Source organism: Apis mellifera, linkage group LG1 (genome assembly GCF_003254395.2).
Source record: "Apis mellifera strain DH4 linkage group LG1, Amel_HAv3.1, whole genome shotgun sequence".
Taxonomy (NCBI): domain Eukaryota; kingdom Metazoa; phylum Arthropoda; class Insecta; order Hymenoptera; family Apidae; genus Apis; species Apis mellifera.
In genome coordinates, this window is record NC_037638.1 from 21,603,807 (window position 1) to 21,623,756 (window position 19,950).

Genomic DNA, 19,950 nt, shown 5'->3' on the forward strand with positions numbered 1-19,950 from the left:
ACTTGAAAGAATATAATCGTAAGGAAGTTGGAGCTGAAAATTTATTATTAAGGAAACTTTGAATAATTCCGATAATTTCGATAACACCCCGACACTCGAACTCTCGACTATTCTAATTTCCCTTTAAAGACTCGATAAATGGATAAACACAAAACCGCGGAATGGCAAATCGAGAACAGCTATGAATTTGGTAAAAAAAAAAATCTCCGAGAAAAAGTCCGATCCAATTCTCTCTCCCCTCCTAACTCCGCCATTTTCTGCTCTGAATCTTTCGATTGTTCCGAATCCCGTGGTAATTGCCACATTGGCGCGGTCTGCGAACGCAAAACGGGGAGAAACCGCGCTCGACGATCTCTAACCATCGTTCTAACCATCGTTCGAAATCGGCGTGTGACCGGCCGCGTGTGAAAAATTGCGCGCAAACATCGGTCCCAACATCGAAAATTTCGAATCGGGTATAAAATAAAATAATTCGACATCGAATTGGCCCGATATAATCGACACTGGGGGGAGGGGAGGAAGGGTGAGGGAGGGGAGGGATGGGCAATTTGCGACGCGAGATAAATTGGCAGCGGAGTAATTGCGATTTAAAGCGGAAAAATATCCGAGTATCCCTCCTAACGAGTGCCTTTATCGTCACAATGGATCGCGGACACGTCGATACGAGGCATGGCGCATCTCTCTTTTCAAAGCGCGCTACACTTCCGGCGGCGGGCCGTGGGCCGCCTCGCTGTGCTATATATTTCTGTGTTCGACTTCGACCGTATTTGCGTGACCCGTGTGTCTGATGATTGCGTGAATTGCGTTTGCCTCGTTGCATATGTATAATACTTGCTGGTATCATGAATCGTTGCGATGGGCGAAAATGATTCGATCGTGTCGTTCGAATCGTGGGCCGCCATTTCGGAATCGTTCCTTTCGATCTTCTCGCGAATCGGAAAGGGAATGGAAATAAAAATCGCGGGCGGGAAAAATTGGGAAAATTTGCTGGCCCATTCGAGGATCGAGCCGTGTTATTATTGGAAATTTGGAGAAAGCAACGTTTGGAAAGGAATGAATTAATTTATCCAGTTTTATATCCGTTCGTAGAAATAAAACGTAATAGTAGATATTTCTTTTTCTATATTATTCACGTGAAAATGTTTCTCGGAATGTTACTACGTACACGAGAAATAGGAAGGAATAAGAAAGATGATATAAATCTTTTAGAAAGTTAAAAAGAGGGAAGAGGAAAAAAAAAAAGAAGGAAAAATTCGTTGAAATCACGTACAACTTAAATCGAACTAGATTATTTAACTAATTTCCTCGCGAACAGCTTTCCAGAATCTCCAAACGATCCCTGGCAAACTTTGATCAACGTGCTTAAACTGGTTTCTACCTTACGATTTCTCTTTGTAAAGTAGAAACGCAACGTCAACAAAATAATTAAACGAAAAGAAACATCCAAGACGTTCTAAAAAAAAAAAAAAAAAAAAAGAAGAAGGAAAAAAAAGTACAAAAATACTCAATCGAGCAAAAATCATTCCAACGTGTTCCAATTTTTTTCGTCGAAAAAAATTTTCTTAAAATTCTCCAAAAAGAAATACGAAAAAAAAAGGAAAAAAAATTTAATCAAGTACCATATCCGCTATAAAAAAAAAAAAATTTCCTCGTAGAACGATTTTCTTCAAATTTTCCACGGATTTCTCGAACATGGTTCGATCTACACGTTTCCGTGTACGACATGGCGCATACGTGAACTTTATCGAGGGATGCGTTTTACGGAAACCCTCCAAGCTCGCATCCGGACTACGTTTTTATCCAATTAGCGTCTTCTCGATGCGGCGGCGTGCGCGCAGAAGAGTTTCACAGAGGTGTTAAGAAGACGAGAGAGAGAAAAAGGGAGGGAGAGAGGGGAAAGAAAAAGAGGCCGATGGATACGTCGCAAAATCTGAGAAGGAATTCCATCTCAGTTTGCAGAGAGAAGAAACAAAAACGGAGATCATTGAAGAAAAAGAAAAGGAACGATTCCCGGTCCACGACGATTTGTTTCGTGTACGCACGTACACGCAGCCCCTGCGCTACGTGATGTCGATGATCAAAAAAATGCTCGAGAACGCGCGTTCTCGCGACGAACGAACATAAAGGAGAGAGAGAGAAAAAAAAATATAGATAAATAAATGAGAAAAAACGGAGAGATAGAAAAGGGTAAAGAAATTAAGGGAGGAACTCACCCAGCGTTGGTGTCGTGTAATCCCAGCTTTCTGCGTCGTTCTTGTATACGTTCAGTTTGGTGGGCTGGAAAAGAAAAAGAGAACGAAATAGAGATAAGCGTTTAAATTAAGGAGAAATTCCCGTTCCCGTGAATTATTATTCCTTAATCCTTGTATCATCTCTAGAAGATTATTAAGTTTTTACCGAAACATTTTTATACTTGTTTGAATTGTCGTTTCGCGTATTATTGATCTATGGACTATAATTTCGCATTTATTTCATTAACAGAATTATTGAAATCCGAGTAAGAACGATGCGAAAAATTATCTGGGATATAAATTACGCAGTTATAAAATGAAGTTAGATAAATTTCAACTCGTTTAATCTTTGATTAAAAAGTATTATTGTTTGAATTATTACGTCGAATGCTTGTATTCAGAATTAATTCCGAATTATATTATTACGTGGGAACGAGGCACAATATTGTGCTTTATAAGAAAATAATATTTTGATATTCTTGGATAATATTAATCAAACATAATGATGAAACAATATAAGATATTATTCCATAAATTGCGCAGAGAGAGGATTTAACGAGAAAAGAAAACTTTCAATTTATGCAGAGTAATGAATCACGCAGAGTAGAATCCGTAGACAGACCTCGCCTCGGTAATTAAGGATTAAATCTTACACGACGATTGAATGGATTCCCCCTCTTTACGATTTTCTGAAAAATCTATCCCGAACCCTTTCCATATTCCATCCAAATCTTCGCGTTACGTGAAATTGCAAATCGTTGGAAAATTAACTTACGTTACAATTTTACAAGCAATGTCCCTTGCAAACGATCCTCGTCGAATTATCGGCAAATTATCGTCGACAAACGGAATCGTCTAACGGCTCGAGTTCTCGAATAATTTCAACTCGGACACCCGGTTGAAATTTAACACATTCCGTGCATTCGTGAAGCGAATTATTAATATGGGAATTTAACGCGGGCCGCCCTCCCCCCTCCGTCCCATAAATCCTCGATTAGCTATGCACGCGCCGTTGCAAAATGAATTATACAAATATACAGGTAGAGGTATAAGGTGGAAAGACAGTGGGGAAAGACGAAATGTCGTTCGAGCCCCATTTCGATCTCGACCTCCGAGGGGGCACGTTCCCTCTCTCGCGCGAGAGATTATTGTTATTAAATGTCGATCACGACGTTTTTGGCACATTTTCGAGCTTCTTTCACTTCGATCGATCGATGCGACTCCACTTTCGTTACGAAAAGTTTCCTCCCTCGTCCAGCCTTTTGTCCAGTCTTCGTGGATCCTCTCCGCGCGAGCCTCTCGACTCGAAGGAGGGAAAAAGCACCCCTTTGTTCGCCAGGGAAAAATTTAATTCCTTTCCACCGCCAAGCTTCGTTGAATACTCTCCACGTTTCCCACGGGATCCGTCGCGTGTCCCTTTCCCTTCCTTCCTTTCTTTTCCTCCTTTCTTTATTTTCGTCGATCGATTAACCCAACTGTGAGAAATTCGAAAATTTTTTAGAACGCTACGATTGTTTAATAGCGTGCGTTATTTCTTTATTTAGAAACTTTTTTTCTCAATTCCATCTCAAGAAGAAAGGAAAAGAAAACATCTTTTTTTATTCGTCAACTCGAGAAAAATTGGCTGCATTCGAAGAGAAGAAAACCTCGAGAGTCTTATTTTTAAATTCGCGAATTCTAAATTTATATGAGATATATAAATATCCACAGGAAAAATACGTGGAAGAACGATTCCCCCGTTCGTTAAATTTGTCGAATTAAATCCGATCATAAATTTCAAAATTTCTTCCCTCGATTTTCGCAACGATCGTAAAAAACTATGTCGCTGCCCAACAAATGCCCCGGTTCTTATTTCTCCGTAAGAATAATTCCGCCACTGGTGACCACCACGAGTGGAAGAGGAAAGTAGCGTGCGTTTATCAAGAGAGGAGTGGCAACGAGGTCGAAGCGGGGACAACAAGCGTGATAAACCGTATTTCCTCCGAATAGGGATGCTTGTTAGAACGAAACAAATCTGGCGGAAAGGGAAACGGTTTCACCGCCACTTCGTCTCGTCCGATTCCAGCCAATAAAATCTTCGAAGAACGGTTGGAAGATTAATCGAACGATAAATTCCCGACGAAAGTGTGTTCCTCCTTTTTGATATCTTCTGCTTCTGTGAAACTGTTGTGGAATTCGACGTGGAACGAAACGAGAGACTAACTCGCATCCTCTTCCTCTCGTGATTCGTTAAACTCGATCGGCTTTTAAGCAGCTCGGTTTTCGAACGGTTTCTTTCCCCCCTAGCGAGGATAGAAATCGTGGCCCTCTTCGAGTTCAACAACTTCCTTTTCGACCACCTCGCGAAAGAACGATATTCTCTTCCTCGCGGATAAATGAGACGCGGTTCGATAAAATAAATATCGATGCTGATTCGTAAATTTTGGACGAGGGAGACGATTAAGCGAGCTTGAAACAACGATCATTATAATTTGTAAGCTTCTTCTTCTTCTTTTTAATTCGGTGTTCGAATATCAAAAAAGCAGGAATTTGCGGGATTTTACGAGAAAAAAGATGGAAGAAGGAATATTTTTTTGTTTCCCCCGCGTTTATACGCGAAAATATCGTGGAAAATTTCGTGGAACGATAACTTTTAATTTCAGGGATACGATAGCAGATACGTTTGACGCGATACAAAAGCTAACGGTAGCTATCCCCCGGGGGGGATAACGTGGATAATATACATTCGATCCAGATCTAAATATTTATTCTGATACCGGATGATTTCACGAGTGACAATGCTCGATGGTAAAAATTCTCTCTCTCGAAAAAAAAAAGAGAGAGAGAACGATATTCTGCGCAGGATTTATCTTGCGCAACTTGTGCTATTTATTCGAAAGAGGGGAGGGGGAAAAGAGAGAGAGAGAGAGAAGGGGAAAAAATCGCGCATTGTCCGACCAAAAATATACATGCCGAATGAAAATACAACGGGAACAACGTATCGACGAAATAAAAATACCTGTACAGTGCGATTAAACGACGCGTCGGCCATCTTACGTAAAAGGAATTATTGACGTCGAATTTTTATATTCCTTGGACCAAGCGTAAATAAAAATTTTCCGCGAAGAGATTCGTTCGATGAACTCCTAGATGGAAATATAAAATTTAATAAACAAGAAGGAAAATCAACACAAACACGAGAGTTGATGTACAAAAATATCGAAGCTTATTTTATGACCGATTTAATTTCGATTTAATATCGGATGAAGCGATGGAAAGGCGGCCTTATTTCGTGCCACATTCTATTTCCGTTTTATGTAGCGCGAAGTTAAATTCTTCACAACTCGAAAAACGAGTTTTAACGAGTCGTCTTTGCATATTGAAATTTCGCGTTTGTTTTAATCTCTACATCCGCTTAAATTTTCTACTCCAACTTCGTTCGAACATATTTGCATATTTTTATTTCCATCTTCTTCTTCCATCCCACTCTAACACGTGTATCTGATAATTCGGAGAGATTCAGAAACTTCTTACTTACTTCGATATCGGTATCGAAGACATCGCGTCAAGTTCATCGCGTAAGAAAATGGCAACACAATTTCCATCTACGATAATCGTAATCGCGCTTCGATCCTTCTCCGTTGAGAGAGAGTTGATACGTCCTGGTGGGGCTATGCATTTTCACGTGATGGCATTTCGCGTGATTTATCGCGGCGCCGGGTGGCGGGAAAGTTGAGCAAAAAAAAAAAAAAAAGGATACGCTTTTCCTTCTTTGTCGAGAAAAGCACACTTTTTCACCGGATACAAAATTTCATACCGTTACCGTGTACTGGGAATTAAAGAAAATAAAAAAAAAGGAAAAGAGGGATGGAGGAGGGAGGGAACAAGATAAAAAGAAAAATGATGAAACGAGGAGGGGGAAGAGAAGAGTGGAAATATCGGGCGAAAATAGTTGGCAATTCCACGCTGCTGGAACTTTTGCAAAAGATTTTTGCTACGATGCGCGCCATTCCACGAAGCTTCTATTTTTGCTGGAAACTTTCATGCCTGGTTCCCTGAACGCGGTGATTTGTGAAGGTTGAAACCAACGGACCGTGCTTTCGTATGAATTAAATTTCTTTTCTCTTTTTCTCTATCTCTCTCTCTCTCTCTCTTTTTTGTTTGTTTTACACGAAGGTTGAAGGAACTCGAGCCACGCGCGATATTTCGATCGGATAAAGCGACCTGTTCGATTCCGATGGCTTCTCCGAAAACGAAAATTTATGCAAAGACACTTTCACGCACGAACCTCCACGCGGACAAAATTATTGGAGATTCTTATGGAAGATTGTAAAAAAAAAAAAAAGAGAGAGAAAGAGAGAGAGACGTATCATTTTATTTTCAAATGAGACGACAACCTTGTTCCTCGGAATATATTTACAACAAGTGTTCTCAAGAGATAAGTAGAGTTTAAGAGATACACGGATAGAGATAAGCGGGGAATCAGCTCCCTAAATAAAATCAACCCTCAGATTTGTTCAATTTCTCTCCCAGACTAGGAGAGGAACGGAAAGGATTCAGAGGAAAAGAAACCCGGTCCTGGTGTCCTACTAGAAAGGAACTGGAAGATAATCCCCCCCGTTGAGCCACTGAACTTTCCAAAATCTCGTTCACCTTAACACCTAACATTTTCATTCATAACACCAAGTTTTAGAAGATTCGCGCGGAAATGGCAAATTCGAAATGGAAAAATACCTCGAGAGAAAAATTACCAGTTTCCCGTTTCACCTGAGGGAGGGGGAGGAAGAAATTGATAACCTGGCTAAAGTGAATCGCGAAAGCGTTTATAAATATCGAAACGAAACGCGGCAATAAAAACCGACGCGATAAAATGAAACTCGCGGGGGAAGAGAAAGAGAGGAAGAGACAGAGACAGAGAGAGAGAGAGAGAGAGAGAGAGAGAGAGAGAGAGAGATAAAGAGAACGTACGAGCACGTGGGTATTCCAACGGTATTGCAATTGCGGCTTCCCTAGGAAAATTATTAAAGCGGCGAGATAAGGCCAGCGGGTTTACAGACCAACCAGTGTGCATGCGGAATTATTCAGCCGCTCGAAAACGCTAATTTCAAGCGACGAGAGGAAACTCTGTGCCGAAACATCTGATCCATTCTCTCTCTCTCTCTTTCATCTGCGCCAACGACAACGAGGAGGATGAGAAGAAGAAGGAAGAGGAAGAGGAGGAGGAGGAGCAGCATATTGGATTTTCTGACGAAAGTTGAATTAAGAGATTCTGGATCTCGAGCGCATTAATGTAAAACGAAGGAAGCTGAAAAAGGAGGCGAAGTGAGAAGAGGAAAAATGGAGAATGCAGAGTGCATCGAGCATAACGTTAAACGGGCAACAGATACTGCTAAGAAATGTCAACAGGATTTTCCTTGGTGGCTTTCTCTATTTGGGAAGGGGTGGTGGAGGAGGGAAGGGACATTAGCAAAGAAAAGGTTTTGTTTGTCCTCTTCTCGACATCTTTTCGTTTCGACAGGGTGTGTTTTTTAATGAAAAGTTGCAGATATGAAGAGGGAGAGAGAGGGATAAGAAGAGCGAGAAAAGGGAAGTAAGAATAGAGACGTACACGTATACGCCGGGTAAATGCAGGACAGTATCGTTGCATCCCGCTAATGCTGCTTTTAGGTCAGCACGCGTTGCTTCGATTTCAGAAAGCTTTTCCCTTCGACTCGTGGAAATGCAAAAAGGCATCGATCGTAGAGATTACGAGTGGATCTTTTAATGATTAATTGATACCGATATCAAAATTCTATCAATCTCTAAAAATGTCAAATTTAACAGCTTAGTCAGAAACCCATTTCCTTCGAGAGAACTAATCTCCAATTCGCTCTGTAAAAATTAATACAAACCAATTTAATTATTCGCCAAGATAATACTTTTAGATTATTGAAATGAGAATAAAGGATCTTTATCACAATTTGTAAAAACTTATTCAACAACCAATATTCGAGTATATATTTTCGATCTGGAAACTCGAAAAGCGCCGATACAATATTAAAACGCGTCGGGGAAAAAAACGTTCCGTGCACAACCGGAATTGCGAACGTTCTTATCCGTTGTTCTGGAACGCGGCGCTGAATTATGGATTTATAATCTGGCTAAAAACAAGGGACAACGTTTTCCTCGTTCAGTTCCACCTCGTACCCGCCGGACAATCCTCCCGATTTGAATCGCGCTTCCGGCCGGGGTCTTTCTTCTTCCAATACGCTTGCAAAGCGACGCGCGGCCGACGCGTCAGGATAGAAGGGAAATTTATGAAACGACAGGGGCCAGGCAATTAATTCTGTTCGCTCTCCCCTGTTGTTGTGAAATATTACGGTCAACAGATAAGTAAAAATGGAAGCGAGCAGTATTCTTCCTTCTCTCACTGGATAAGTGTTGTTAGCAACCAGATTGTTACTTTCATTTTTGCTCGTTTCGATGAAGCTGGAAAATTGAACACGTGGTGGTTTTAAGTTCCATCGAATTTAATTTTTCTAATTTTTCCTTGCTCTGCATAGTGGAAGAGTCACTCAGATATTACGAAATCGATGGATAAAATTATCTAAATTAAATTGTAATTTACAAATAAGTTTTCAACATTTTCGCATCGTTCAATATTTGCGATTTTATTTTAGGAGTCATCCTTTAAATTTTCGATTCGAACGTACAACTCGTAATTGTGTGGACAAGTTATGCGGAGCAGAAAATCGAGAGGAAAGATCGTGCGTGATCTATCTCGATGGAAACCATGAATTTATATAAAAATCGTGATGCAATGAGATCGAAACGGCCGCGGTTGTTTGGACGCGATAACGAATTATCACCGCGTATCGAGTCGATCTAAATACACTGGTGCGAGGCGAGGACGAAATCGTGTATGCCTATCGGAATAATCCTTGTTATCGGTTTCGTTGTATCGCGAAATATTCATCGGTGTGGCGTTCGATTACTAACATCTCTTGTATTTGTTCGCGATAAAACGCCAACGATACGATCCCCCGTATTTCCAAGTACGAAACTGCCGCCTGTTTTATTTTTATTCTCGACTCGGAAATCGGGGCGAAATTTTTTCACGCGGAATATCAAGCCTCGACTTCGATCGATCGATCCTCCATCGTATTCCTTAAGAAGAGAGATGCGTTTTAAAAAAAAATCGATGAAAAATCGAAGATTAAAATTCTTTTTTTTTTACTCATCGAGTAAATCGAGAATGTTGAAATGTCGAAACGGGAAATCATATTAATCCACCGATTCCTTTGACTTATTCGATTGGCTGGAATCGAAACCGCGAAACTGTGTGCATCGTGTCGTAATTAACGCGAGAAAGAGAATAGGCGGTGGCCGATTGATATGACGATTCGTTCGTTTCATTAATTTTAATTAAACGTCGAACATATTCGATTAATTAGATCTCCCATCGCGTGATATCTCCACACTCGTGATAATCCACACCGATAACAAGAGTAGTACTATGATCGAATGAATTCGTTACAGTGGACACTCCTACTCAATGTGATGTAATACAATAATTTTTGAAACTAGATGATAAATGCTAACAACGATCCCAACTATTTTATTGTAAATAATAATCTAAACACGTACGAAGGAAAATTTGAATATTAACAAATTACGACGAAAGTATGATGAAAATGATCATCACTCGTTATCAAGATTTTTTTTACAAGAAATAATAATTTTCCCTCGTTCGATGGAAGAAAGGAAAAGGATGATATAGAATTTTGGAGGAACCTTCAAGTTATATTTCATTTTAATTCCATCCTCCAATTACGTAGCAATAATCTTTCTCTATGCAAAATCGATATTATCGGGAACGAGGCAAAAATTTATTGCTTGTCAGGTTTATATTTCATTTATATTATGTACGGCATTAAGCTTCGTCGATCATTTTGAATCAAGGTTGCTTTTATGTACGGTATAGTTTCGCCGCCGTTCTGTGTTTAAACGTTCAAGTAGTTTCAATCTTGAAAGAGCTTAATCTTGTACCAGTATCGTATGCATGCTTATCAGAAATGCACGATGCCATGGAGGAATGTACGAGATAAAGAGAATTAATTCCAATTCGGTTTTGCATCAACGGTATTTCGACAGAAGAAATTTATTACGAAAAGAAAAAGAAACGCCAGGAATTTATCTTTATCAAAAAATTTAATCCAATCTATCCAATCATTTTCAATCCTAATTTTGACGAAGAGTCTTCAATTTATACATCTAATAACACAATTATATCGTATACCATTCGACTTATGATTGACATCCATTACCTCATCTCGTGTTCCGCTTCCGCCATCTGACACCAAGACTTGCCTAATAACTACGTTTTCCAAAAATTACCACAACCGAAAACCGGATATAATCCCTATTCAACCACTCTTAAAAAGGAACTCTTAAAAAAAGAGGGAGAAGAAAGAGAAAAATCTCGAGGTAACTCAAAAACGTTTCAACTTCCGCATCCAATTAGTTGTGTAATAACAGCGCCTAAGTTCTAACAGGCCGCGTTTCAACCCACACACACACACAGGCGGCAGCACCCCGCAGAGAGTAGAAGCACGGGAGGAGAGTCGGCGTGGCCGAACATCGCCGCCGTCCTTGCCTTGCCTATCCCCTGCATCTCGATGATATCGCGTGCTCGCGTGGGTGACGGCCGGCCATTTGCAACTGCAACGGCGACGTTACACCTGTCCCGCGCAACGTTTCCTACTCTCGACCAAGCTGGCTGCCCGGTCGAGGGCCGATGATTCAGCCCGTGAATCAACAGTGGAGCGCGTTTCGCGAAAATTAAATCGCCCACGCGCGCCCTGTCGCAATCGCCCAGCCAGATTTATTTCCACGCTTCTATCCACGCCATGTTTACTCGATGAATGAAACCAAGCATCGATAAGCATCCTCGCTCGCATTCTCCTCCAGAGAAACTCCTCCCGGAGTCTTTCCCAGTTTTGGAGGGAAAACGAGGCTTGTTCAAATTTACCCGAGAGCTAATTTCGCCCGAGTGTTCAAATATCCCGGCGATTCTACGAATATTAACGCGACAAATTGCATCTCGCCGCGGCGACTCAAGGTCGACCTTCCTTCCAAGTCGCGAGGACGAATTATATCCTGTGAATGCGAGGAGGAGACGTGAATAACGATAAACGAGAAGGAGAGAGAGAGTATGAAGCGTGGATAACGATCGTGGGGAGGATTAAGAGATCCGTCACGAAGATGGGAGGAGGAAGAAGAAAGCGGAGCCTCGTCCGCTAATTGCGCTCGAGCTGCTATCGAGAAGCTTATGTAACGCGCCGTTAACGTTAATCTTGATTCCTCGAGTGTTACTTCTTTTCGAGGAATTCGTTAGATCGTGAAAACTGCTTCTGCTATCGGGTGATGATCCCAGGAGGAAGTTTCTCTCTCTCTTTTCTTCGCAATACAGTTTATTATATATATTAAACGCGGAGGAATTATGGGGAGAGAAATGTTTCGCAACATAGTGGATGGGAATGAGATGGATTTTTCGGCTTTTCGATTCGCCATTTTTAATGAGACTTATTATTCGATACGTGTATAACTGAGAGGGAAAATGTATGCGCGTTTTGCCGTTGTTTCGAGTTCTTTTTTAACTGTGTCAACGATCTCTCGATTCGGTTCGGAACGAGGCGTTTTTAATTAATGTTTTTAATTAGCACTCCATTTGCTAATCGGGAAAAGATAATCTTGAAACACGCGGGACTATTTTTTTTGGAGTTTTTTAAGGGGAGAGGTAAAGAAGTTAATTATTTTTGAGAAAAAGGGGAGGGTGATAGTTTTTGAGAAACAAAGATGCGGAGAGATTGTTCGAATTTGTTGCAACGAGTAAATCTGCACCGTGTGCATCGAGAGGGGAATGTTATTCCTGTTTTAACGCCGACGTTGAAATAGTGCCAAATTCGCTGGAGAAGAATTAGTACGAGATTGAGTGCCACTATTAATTACGATAACGACTTTTAAAGGAGCTAATCGAGGGGAATTGCGTTGAAATTTTCAGTTTCGTTCATGAAAGATGATTATGATAAAAAAAAGAAAGAAAATTAAAATAAGAAATTACAAATTATACACGAAGTGAATCGTTTTGATGGATCATCTATATTTATTCGTAAATCGTCTGTCTTTTTTGTAATAAAAAAAAATTCAAACGAATATATCTCCAAAAAGTTTATCACATTTGATCGTACGATGCATATATTGTATTGTATTGTAATAAAAGTGTGCCACCTTTTAAACGCGCAAGTTAAGGTTCGTTTAATTCTCTTCAATTTTCCCTCCTCGCTATTCGCTATTTCCATTGTCGTGATTTTTGCAAAAAAAAAGAAAAAAAAAAAAAAGGAATAAAATAAAATAAAAGCGCGTCAAATAGAATTTTCAGATTTTATTTTTAAATAGAATCATGCGGAGAATTTTAAAAGCATCGTAATATAAATTTACTGCCGCGATAACTGCTATTTCTCACGGTTGCATCGTCGATGACGTCGAATTCGACGTCGCGAAAATGTTTCAACGATATTTACGAGATATAAATGGATTTAAAATTGTATCGGTCGAGCTCGCGCTGACCGAGAATTTCCGTAAAAGCGCGAATAATAACGAACGCTGTTTACGTTTTTTTTAACCGACCAAGGAGAGAGAGAGAGAACTCACTGGAATCTCTGTTAACGAGTTACGAAACGCGTTAGATTGAAGCGCAATAAGGGTTCGAAGAAAACTCGTTTGAGAAAAACTGGTTATAAAGTTGTGTCACTTGCTTTGCTTTTACAAGTATCAATCTATGCTTATTTAACACGATTCCATCGCCGATTGTTTAATAAACTTCGAGCTTTACGTTGTTTGTGACAACGCTTCTTCGAGATGTGAAGAAGAAGACGTTTTCCCTTCGAAATATTTCGCGATTACGTAATTGTAAATTTCTCGCTCCTTAAATCTTTCTCTAAACCGATCAATTATTCAACCTCGTTAATATTCTCCTTCTCAAACAACTTGACTTTAATGAGTTGAAAAAAATTTGTTTATTTCGCAAAAAGATACAGATACAGTCGAGAAAAATCTCTCTTTTCTTTTTTCTTTTAATTTCTGAATCGCGACCATTCCGACCATGCGAAATAAAATTGGAATATTTTCAAATTCTATCCTACGCTAGAATATTTCGAAGAGAGCGTAAAATGACATTTCACGCGAAGATATCACACGAATTAAAATACAATTTCGCATGTTCGTTCCGTAGTGAAATATCCATTAAAGTTCTCGGCCGTGATTTACAAATGCATAAAACTGTTTGAAGAGGGGGGGAGGAGGAGGGAAGGAAGAGGGTCCGAAAGATCGAGAGATACGCGCATTCGAAATAGAGCACGCGTGCCAAGATTCGAAACTCTGAAACCGCTACTAATAATAATCGCCCACGCGTTCCATTAGAACTTCATCGTTTCCGCCCCTTTTTTTTTTTTTTTTTTTACACCTTTTGCCTTTGTTCGCGGTTCGTAAAACGGACGTGTAAACACGTGTCGTTAAACGGAAGAGCAAAAAAGAAGGGACGAATATTACAACAAGTTGTACATGGTCGTGCATAATCGTGTTCCACCACGACGCAGTTCGTGAAAATCATCCCCGAGTTTCAATTTCGCGCATCCCAAGGAATTACAATAATCCACCCCTCCCCCTCTTCCTGAAATATCCGCGAGAAATTCGAGCAAACTAATGGCAAGTTGCAAACCGAGTCGCAACTCGGTTTTTTAACGTTTTTAATCGTCTTTCTTAATCTCGCCTCAAAAGAAGTGAGCAGACGTGTACAACGGCGGTGGTTATTAATCTCTCGTCGATTCATACCCTCGAGTTTTCGAAACTTTAAAATTAGAAACTCCCCAATTTCGAAACTTTATATTTCGAAAGTTTAAAGCTCGGAGAGCATTGGAGCTCGAAAAAGGGGGTTTTGATTCGTCAAACGGGCGTTAACAATGTATTAATCATCGATAATGAAAAACAGTTTCGAAGCTTCATAAGATATTTATCTGTGTTATAAAACTTGTCCTCCCCGTACGAACGAAAAGTAATTTAATATTTTTAATTGTTATTCACTTGTATTTTACGTGACACTTTAAAAGAGGAAAAAAAGGAAAAATATTCTATCGAGCACACTTGAAATATTTCTGATATTCTGCCGATATAACTGCCTCTTATCGGTGATAAAAATTCAATCGTGATAAAACACACGTCGATTCGAATCGTCCGTATTTTTTCCAGCCCAATCAATTTCATTAAATTGTAACGATACGTGCACAGAGTGACCGCGGCACAGATGATCCACCTACGCTATTCGCTCGCGGACAGAAGAAGAAAGAAACGATGCATTTTTCGCGATAAAAAAAAAAGAAAGAAAGAAAGAAAAAAGAAAAACGTGTCGGTAAACATTTTAATGAAGCGCAGGTTAATCGATTCGAGATGGATACGCCGCAGGGCCAATTATAAACTCAATCTCTGACTGACGTTGTGAAAATTGGATCCCCCCGATCTCGTCTGCGAAATTACGTCCCGCTTCTTATTCAAATTTTCCAATTTCGCCAGCGACGCGAAATATTTTTTCGTTTGATCGTTTGATAACAACGCGCCCCGCTTTCGCGATTTCCAAAAAAAAAAAAAGGAAACGAAAACGGATCAAGAGGATTCATTTCCCCATAAAATTAATCTCAATTCTCTCGAGCGTATAAATACAACCAGAGATATCCCTAAAATTCTTGTACACAAGATATTAGAAAGATAATTCCAATAACGAGGATAAACCGTGTCTAAAATTGGAAGAAAAAAATCCAATTACTTTGTCCAAACTTAAAAGAAAAGAAATCCAAAATTATTCGCGTCACTGGTGACGATACAAATCTAATTCAATATCCTCTTCATATCTCCTACCTTCTTCTTTTCTAATCTCGTCACGTATACATTTTCAGCGTCCCGTAACACAACTGGCCGTATACGGTATTATATCCATGAATTAAATTCCCGATTAAGGTAACTGGCTCTTCTCCTAAAATTACATCGCTGCAAACTTAGAGAAGCCGTCCCATGCTCGATTAAACCGAAACCGACACGTCGTAACACGGCGTAAGTGGAAAACGTAAAAGGATCGCGTACCGATTATTTTTTACTTCTCGTCCCAATTGGAACGAGTCGCTCCTCCGCAAAAAACGTGACCGGCCGCCTGTCTCAAATTTGTCACGAGGGAAATGAGAAAGGGAAAAGACCAAAAAAGGGAGAAAAAGAAAGGAAAGGAAAGGAAAGGAGAGAAAAATCGATCGAGAGGCGAAAGGAGAAAATGGCGGAGGAGAGTCGATTCGCAATTCGGCACGAGTTCGATTCGAATAGCAACTGGTGGCGGGACGGACAACTTGCAACTGTGGACCGGGACACGGAGCGTGGCGGGCGGAAAATGGGTTGGAAGTTCGGCGGTGATTAACCCACATACCGTGGGGAACAATGCTGGCTAACGAAGATTTCCAGAGAATCTCTTTTCTCCCGCTCATAGAGACGAAGGGAGACGATAATTGATTTACTCGCGTCCCAACGATTATGATCGATGATGCGGAAGAGTCGGAGAAAAACGGGGAGGGGACCCGGATTCCGGATCCCTGCCACGTTCAATTGCACGCGATTCCGCGTACTCGGTTAATTAATCGTGCTCTTGGAGGCGACGTTTCATAATTTTTCACGATCTCTCATTTTTGTTCGAATTTCTTTCTTTGATCTTTTTCGAGTATCGAGAAGTCTTATAATTTTTGTTTTGATCGAATTGTTTCGAATTTTCGAGAGAAACGTATTATGGAATCATGAGCGCGAAGTATAATAAAAAGTAACGGAAGAATTAAGAGGATTTGTTGGAATTATAAGTTTCTAAAGGAATTGTTATCAAGGCAAGTTTAAGAAAGTATAAAATAAACGTGCAAATGTTACAAGACTCGAGTTATACGTCCGTGAAGATAAAATGGTAATTGGGGTAAATTGTTCATATAAATTTGAAACGATCTCGCGGAAGCATAAATGTTTATCAGCCCAAGAAGTTGAGGCAATGAATAATACTATTCATTAATTAAGCTTGGAAAAAAAAGGAACAACGCAAACTAACCGCAAAGTTTTTTAAATTCTAAAGATAGCAGTATACGCTCATAACTGGACTATAACCGGTAAGTAACAGTAACTGATTTTACCGATCCGAAACTGACTTAAAAATCCGCAAATCTGAAAAAATTACTCGCTTTCGACGCTTGAATTAACTAATCCATATTCCAAACAAGATCTAACCTAAATTTTTATACGCATTATTCTTTACGATAAAATTCACTCGGAATATAAATTGAAATTTCTTATCAAGAAGAACGAAATATCGAGTCACTTTAAATAGAAGCGCGTTCAAAAAAGGGGGGAATCGAGTTCATTCGGTCCAGCTTTATCCACGGCCATCGTTGAAAACCTTCCCTCTTAAATATCTGCCTTTTTCACGTAAATCCTCTCGAAAATCGTCTAGAAATTCTATCGATATGATCGAAAATTCGCCGCCTAACGGACCCGTCCTTTTGTACTGCGAATCAAAAACGATCAAATGTTTGATGACCTCGAGATTTTCCAAAAAGCGTGACACGATTCCAAAAAAAAAAGTAGGAATCATCACGACGAAATTTATACAACTTCTAACGCAAACGTGAAGGAAAAGTGGTTTGCCACGAGGATAAAAATCGATCGATCGATCGACGAAAGAAGAATATTTATGGGACGTGTTCGATGATGAAAGATCGAGGCCGTAAATTTCATTGGCCTCGGAAAATAGATGGTATCGTTCATAGATAGATCCGCGGTTAAGACACGAATGATGCACCACCGTTCTCGACCTTCTCTCGTGAAATATTCTCCATCGAGCGGAGAAAAAAGCGGGCGAGGTAAGTGGCATGGTCCTCGCCGATAAAGCTTCCGCAATTTCTTCGCGCTATTTTTTTTCTCTTTTTCGCGAGAAATTCAGGAATATTTTGCTTCTCTTAACAAGAGATTTCTCTCGTTATGCTTCCATCTTAAGGAAGAATTTGAGCACGTGTTTCGAGTTTCTTTTTTTTTTTTTGAGAAGTAATTTAACGGAAAATAATATCCTTATAAAGTGACGATATCGATCTTGGATCAAGATGTTGCAAAATTGGCGTTTTACGTACGTGGAATTTTATACATTTTTCTTCTCTAATATATCTATATAGGTACTTGATTAAAACGAACTACGAACTTTAATGGAGATTTAAATTATTTTACACAGCTCCACTTTTACATTTTTGAAAAAGGAAAAAATGTTACAAAGTCGTAGAATTTTTTCAATTCTCATCGCATGGAACGCGAAACGTGTGAAACGAACAATTGCACTTTCAATGAGGGCAATACGAGTGACGACGATCCACCCGGTCAAAAATGTTAATCAAATACGTTGGCCGAGATCGATAATAGAATTTTCGTTGAGAATTCTACCAACGACGAACGACTCCCTCATTTGAATTGTTAAACGGTCCCTCGTTTGCATGCGAGCTGCATTATCGAATTAATTATCATTTCCTCCGTTTCTTTGTTACCCGATCGCGTTTCCCTCGATGTAATAATCAATATTTCACTTCGATCGATTTTACGACGTTTAATAATAGACGATTAATAGACGTTCGAAGGAGAGAGAGATCGCACACGCGCTTTCCATCTCGAGGAATTTGTTATCGCGAAAATACCGAGCCTCTAGCTAGAGATACAGCCGCGTCTAATGCGCGAGAAAATCGATCGAAAGAGCGAAAGAGATTGTTTCCCGCCAATCCTTACGTAATCCGACTCCACCCACCTCTCGTATCTTAAGCGGTAATCCGATTTGCATATTTTCGATCCCACGATAATTCGCGCATCTCGTGACTTCTCGCCCTCTGTGGCCCAATGATATTCCGCTCGTATCGGCAAAATTTTCAAAATTGCGAAAATTATTCCCGAAAACGGAATCGATCCGTTTCGTGACGATTTCCATCGTTTCGCCTTGTTATTAACGTAACGCTCGTCCAATTGTGATGGAAGGCGATATCTATCGGGGAATCTTCACGGTTTTATGGCCATTTTAAGCGTCGTGGCTTTCAAAACAGGGATTCTTAATACGTGGTAAATTTTTATAGAGGAATTATGAATTGACGAGTGAGTGAGAAAATTCGCAGTGGATTCTTTTATTAAAATTTCGAGGATTCGAAGGATATCATTGTTCTAAATATACGTATCCATTCGATAGGAATGATAAAAAATTATTTAAAGGTCTCTCATAAATGAACCGCTGTTTCGTAATGCAATTACCGATCTCTTCTTACCTGTATTCGCTACGTTTTTGTCTAAAGATAGTAAATGTTTCATTAACCCTCCTCAAAGTTATACTTTACCGCTGTTTAATATCAAAATGAAACGTCAACAATTTTATCTAACAATAAAAAAAAATTACTTTGCAATTACTATCTTTCCTTCTATAATAACTACTTTTATTAATCCTTCAACGACACCGAAAAATCGTGGACACTGGAAGAAAACTGAGAACGCGCGAACGATCGAAAAACAATGTTTTTCCGAATAACAAAGTTTGAGAGGGGGAGAGATCGGGGTAAGAAATAGTTTCGCAACCCATTAGCGGGTTAGCGAAGGATCGCCAATGTGCGACGACGGTCAAAGCGTAGAAAGCATTACTTAAACAATCCTATTATCTCTTTGGCCCCTTTGATGTCCGCCTTGGAAAGGCGAACATACGCGGGTTCTCGTATCAGGAAGAGCTCGAATTCGTCTGGCTTTAGGCCAGTCCCAGTTGCTGCCCTCAACCGCACGATGGATCGCGCGAGGTGTTGGCCGGAGAAAATCGTTCCCCCGATATAGGTCATCGTGGAAATAACTAATCCATAAGATCCATCGATTAACATTCCTACTCTTCTTCCTTACTCCCCGGAACAACGAATCTTCTTCGTGTATCGCGTCATCTTCGATCATTCCAAGATAAGATAGATAATTTTTTATTCGTCTTCTAAAGCGGATCAAAAACGAAGAGAAGGAGGAAGAGAGGAGAAGAGGCGAAAAATCTAAAAGATGATCCTTTCCTTTACAAGAGGAGAGAAAAATAATACGGAAAAGAAGGATGTTTCTGAATCAAATGAAACAGCATCGAGAGAACGTTAATTCTTAACGGGAAAACTCAGCAAACACAGAAGTGCAGAAAATCGACCACAAGAATGCGCGATTAATTGCGGACGTGTTGTAGCCACGTTGGTTAACAATGTGACGTTTCTGAGCTAAACAACTAAGGGAAACTCGGGCCGTGGCGAGAAGTCTTAACGAGAAATGGGAATTCATGGCAACGACTTCATGGTAAACCCGAAATTGACGCGTCGCGTTTAAGCGCCCCCGCCAACATCCCCGCATAAATATCCCGAATTAATTGGTGGCCAATGCACTGTATAAACAAGGAGCAACAAGCCCGGCCCCCACGGCCCCTGTCACATCAACGTCACGTTTCTGAAATACTCGGGCTATATCCGTCACCCACCAACACGACCGCAGCGACCGGTGTTGCGTGCACGCTCGAATCAAGTATGCACGGGCCAGCCTCGTTTCACCGGGTTACACGTCTCTTCGCGAGCACGCCCCTGTATTCATCTTACCTTAGCCAGCTTCACGC

The 19,950-nt window shown here is 40.2% G+C and overlaps 1 protein-coding gene across 3 annotated transcripts in view; it reads right to left on the minus strand.

Moving 5' to 3' along the window:
- The window catches only part of LOC410674 (heterogeneous nuclear ribonucleoprotein L), a 142,135-nt gene that overhangs the window by 57,661 nt on the left and 64,524 nt on the right, over window positions 1–19,950 (minus strand). For all 3 annotated transcript variants that reach the window (XM_006571376.3, XM_006571375.3, XM_003251682.4), the window contains exon 6: window positions 2,214–2,277. In XM_006571376.3, the coding sequence (XP_006571439.1) occupies window positions 2,214–2,277 (64 nt within the window). The remainder of the gene's footprint in view (window positions 1–2,213; window positions 2,278–19,950) is intronic.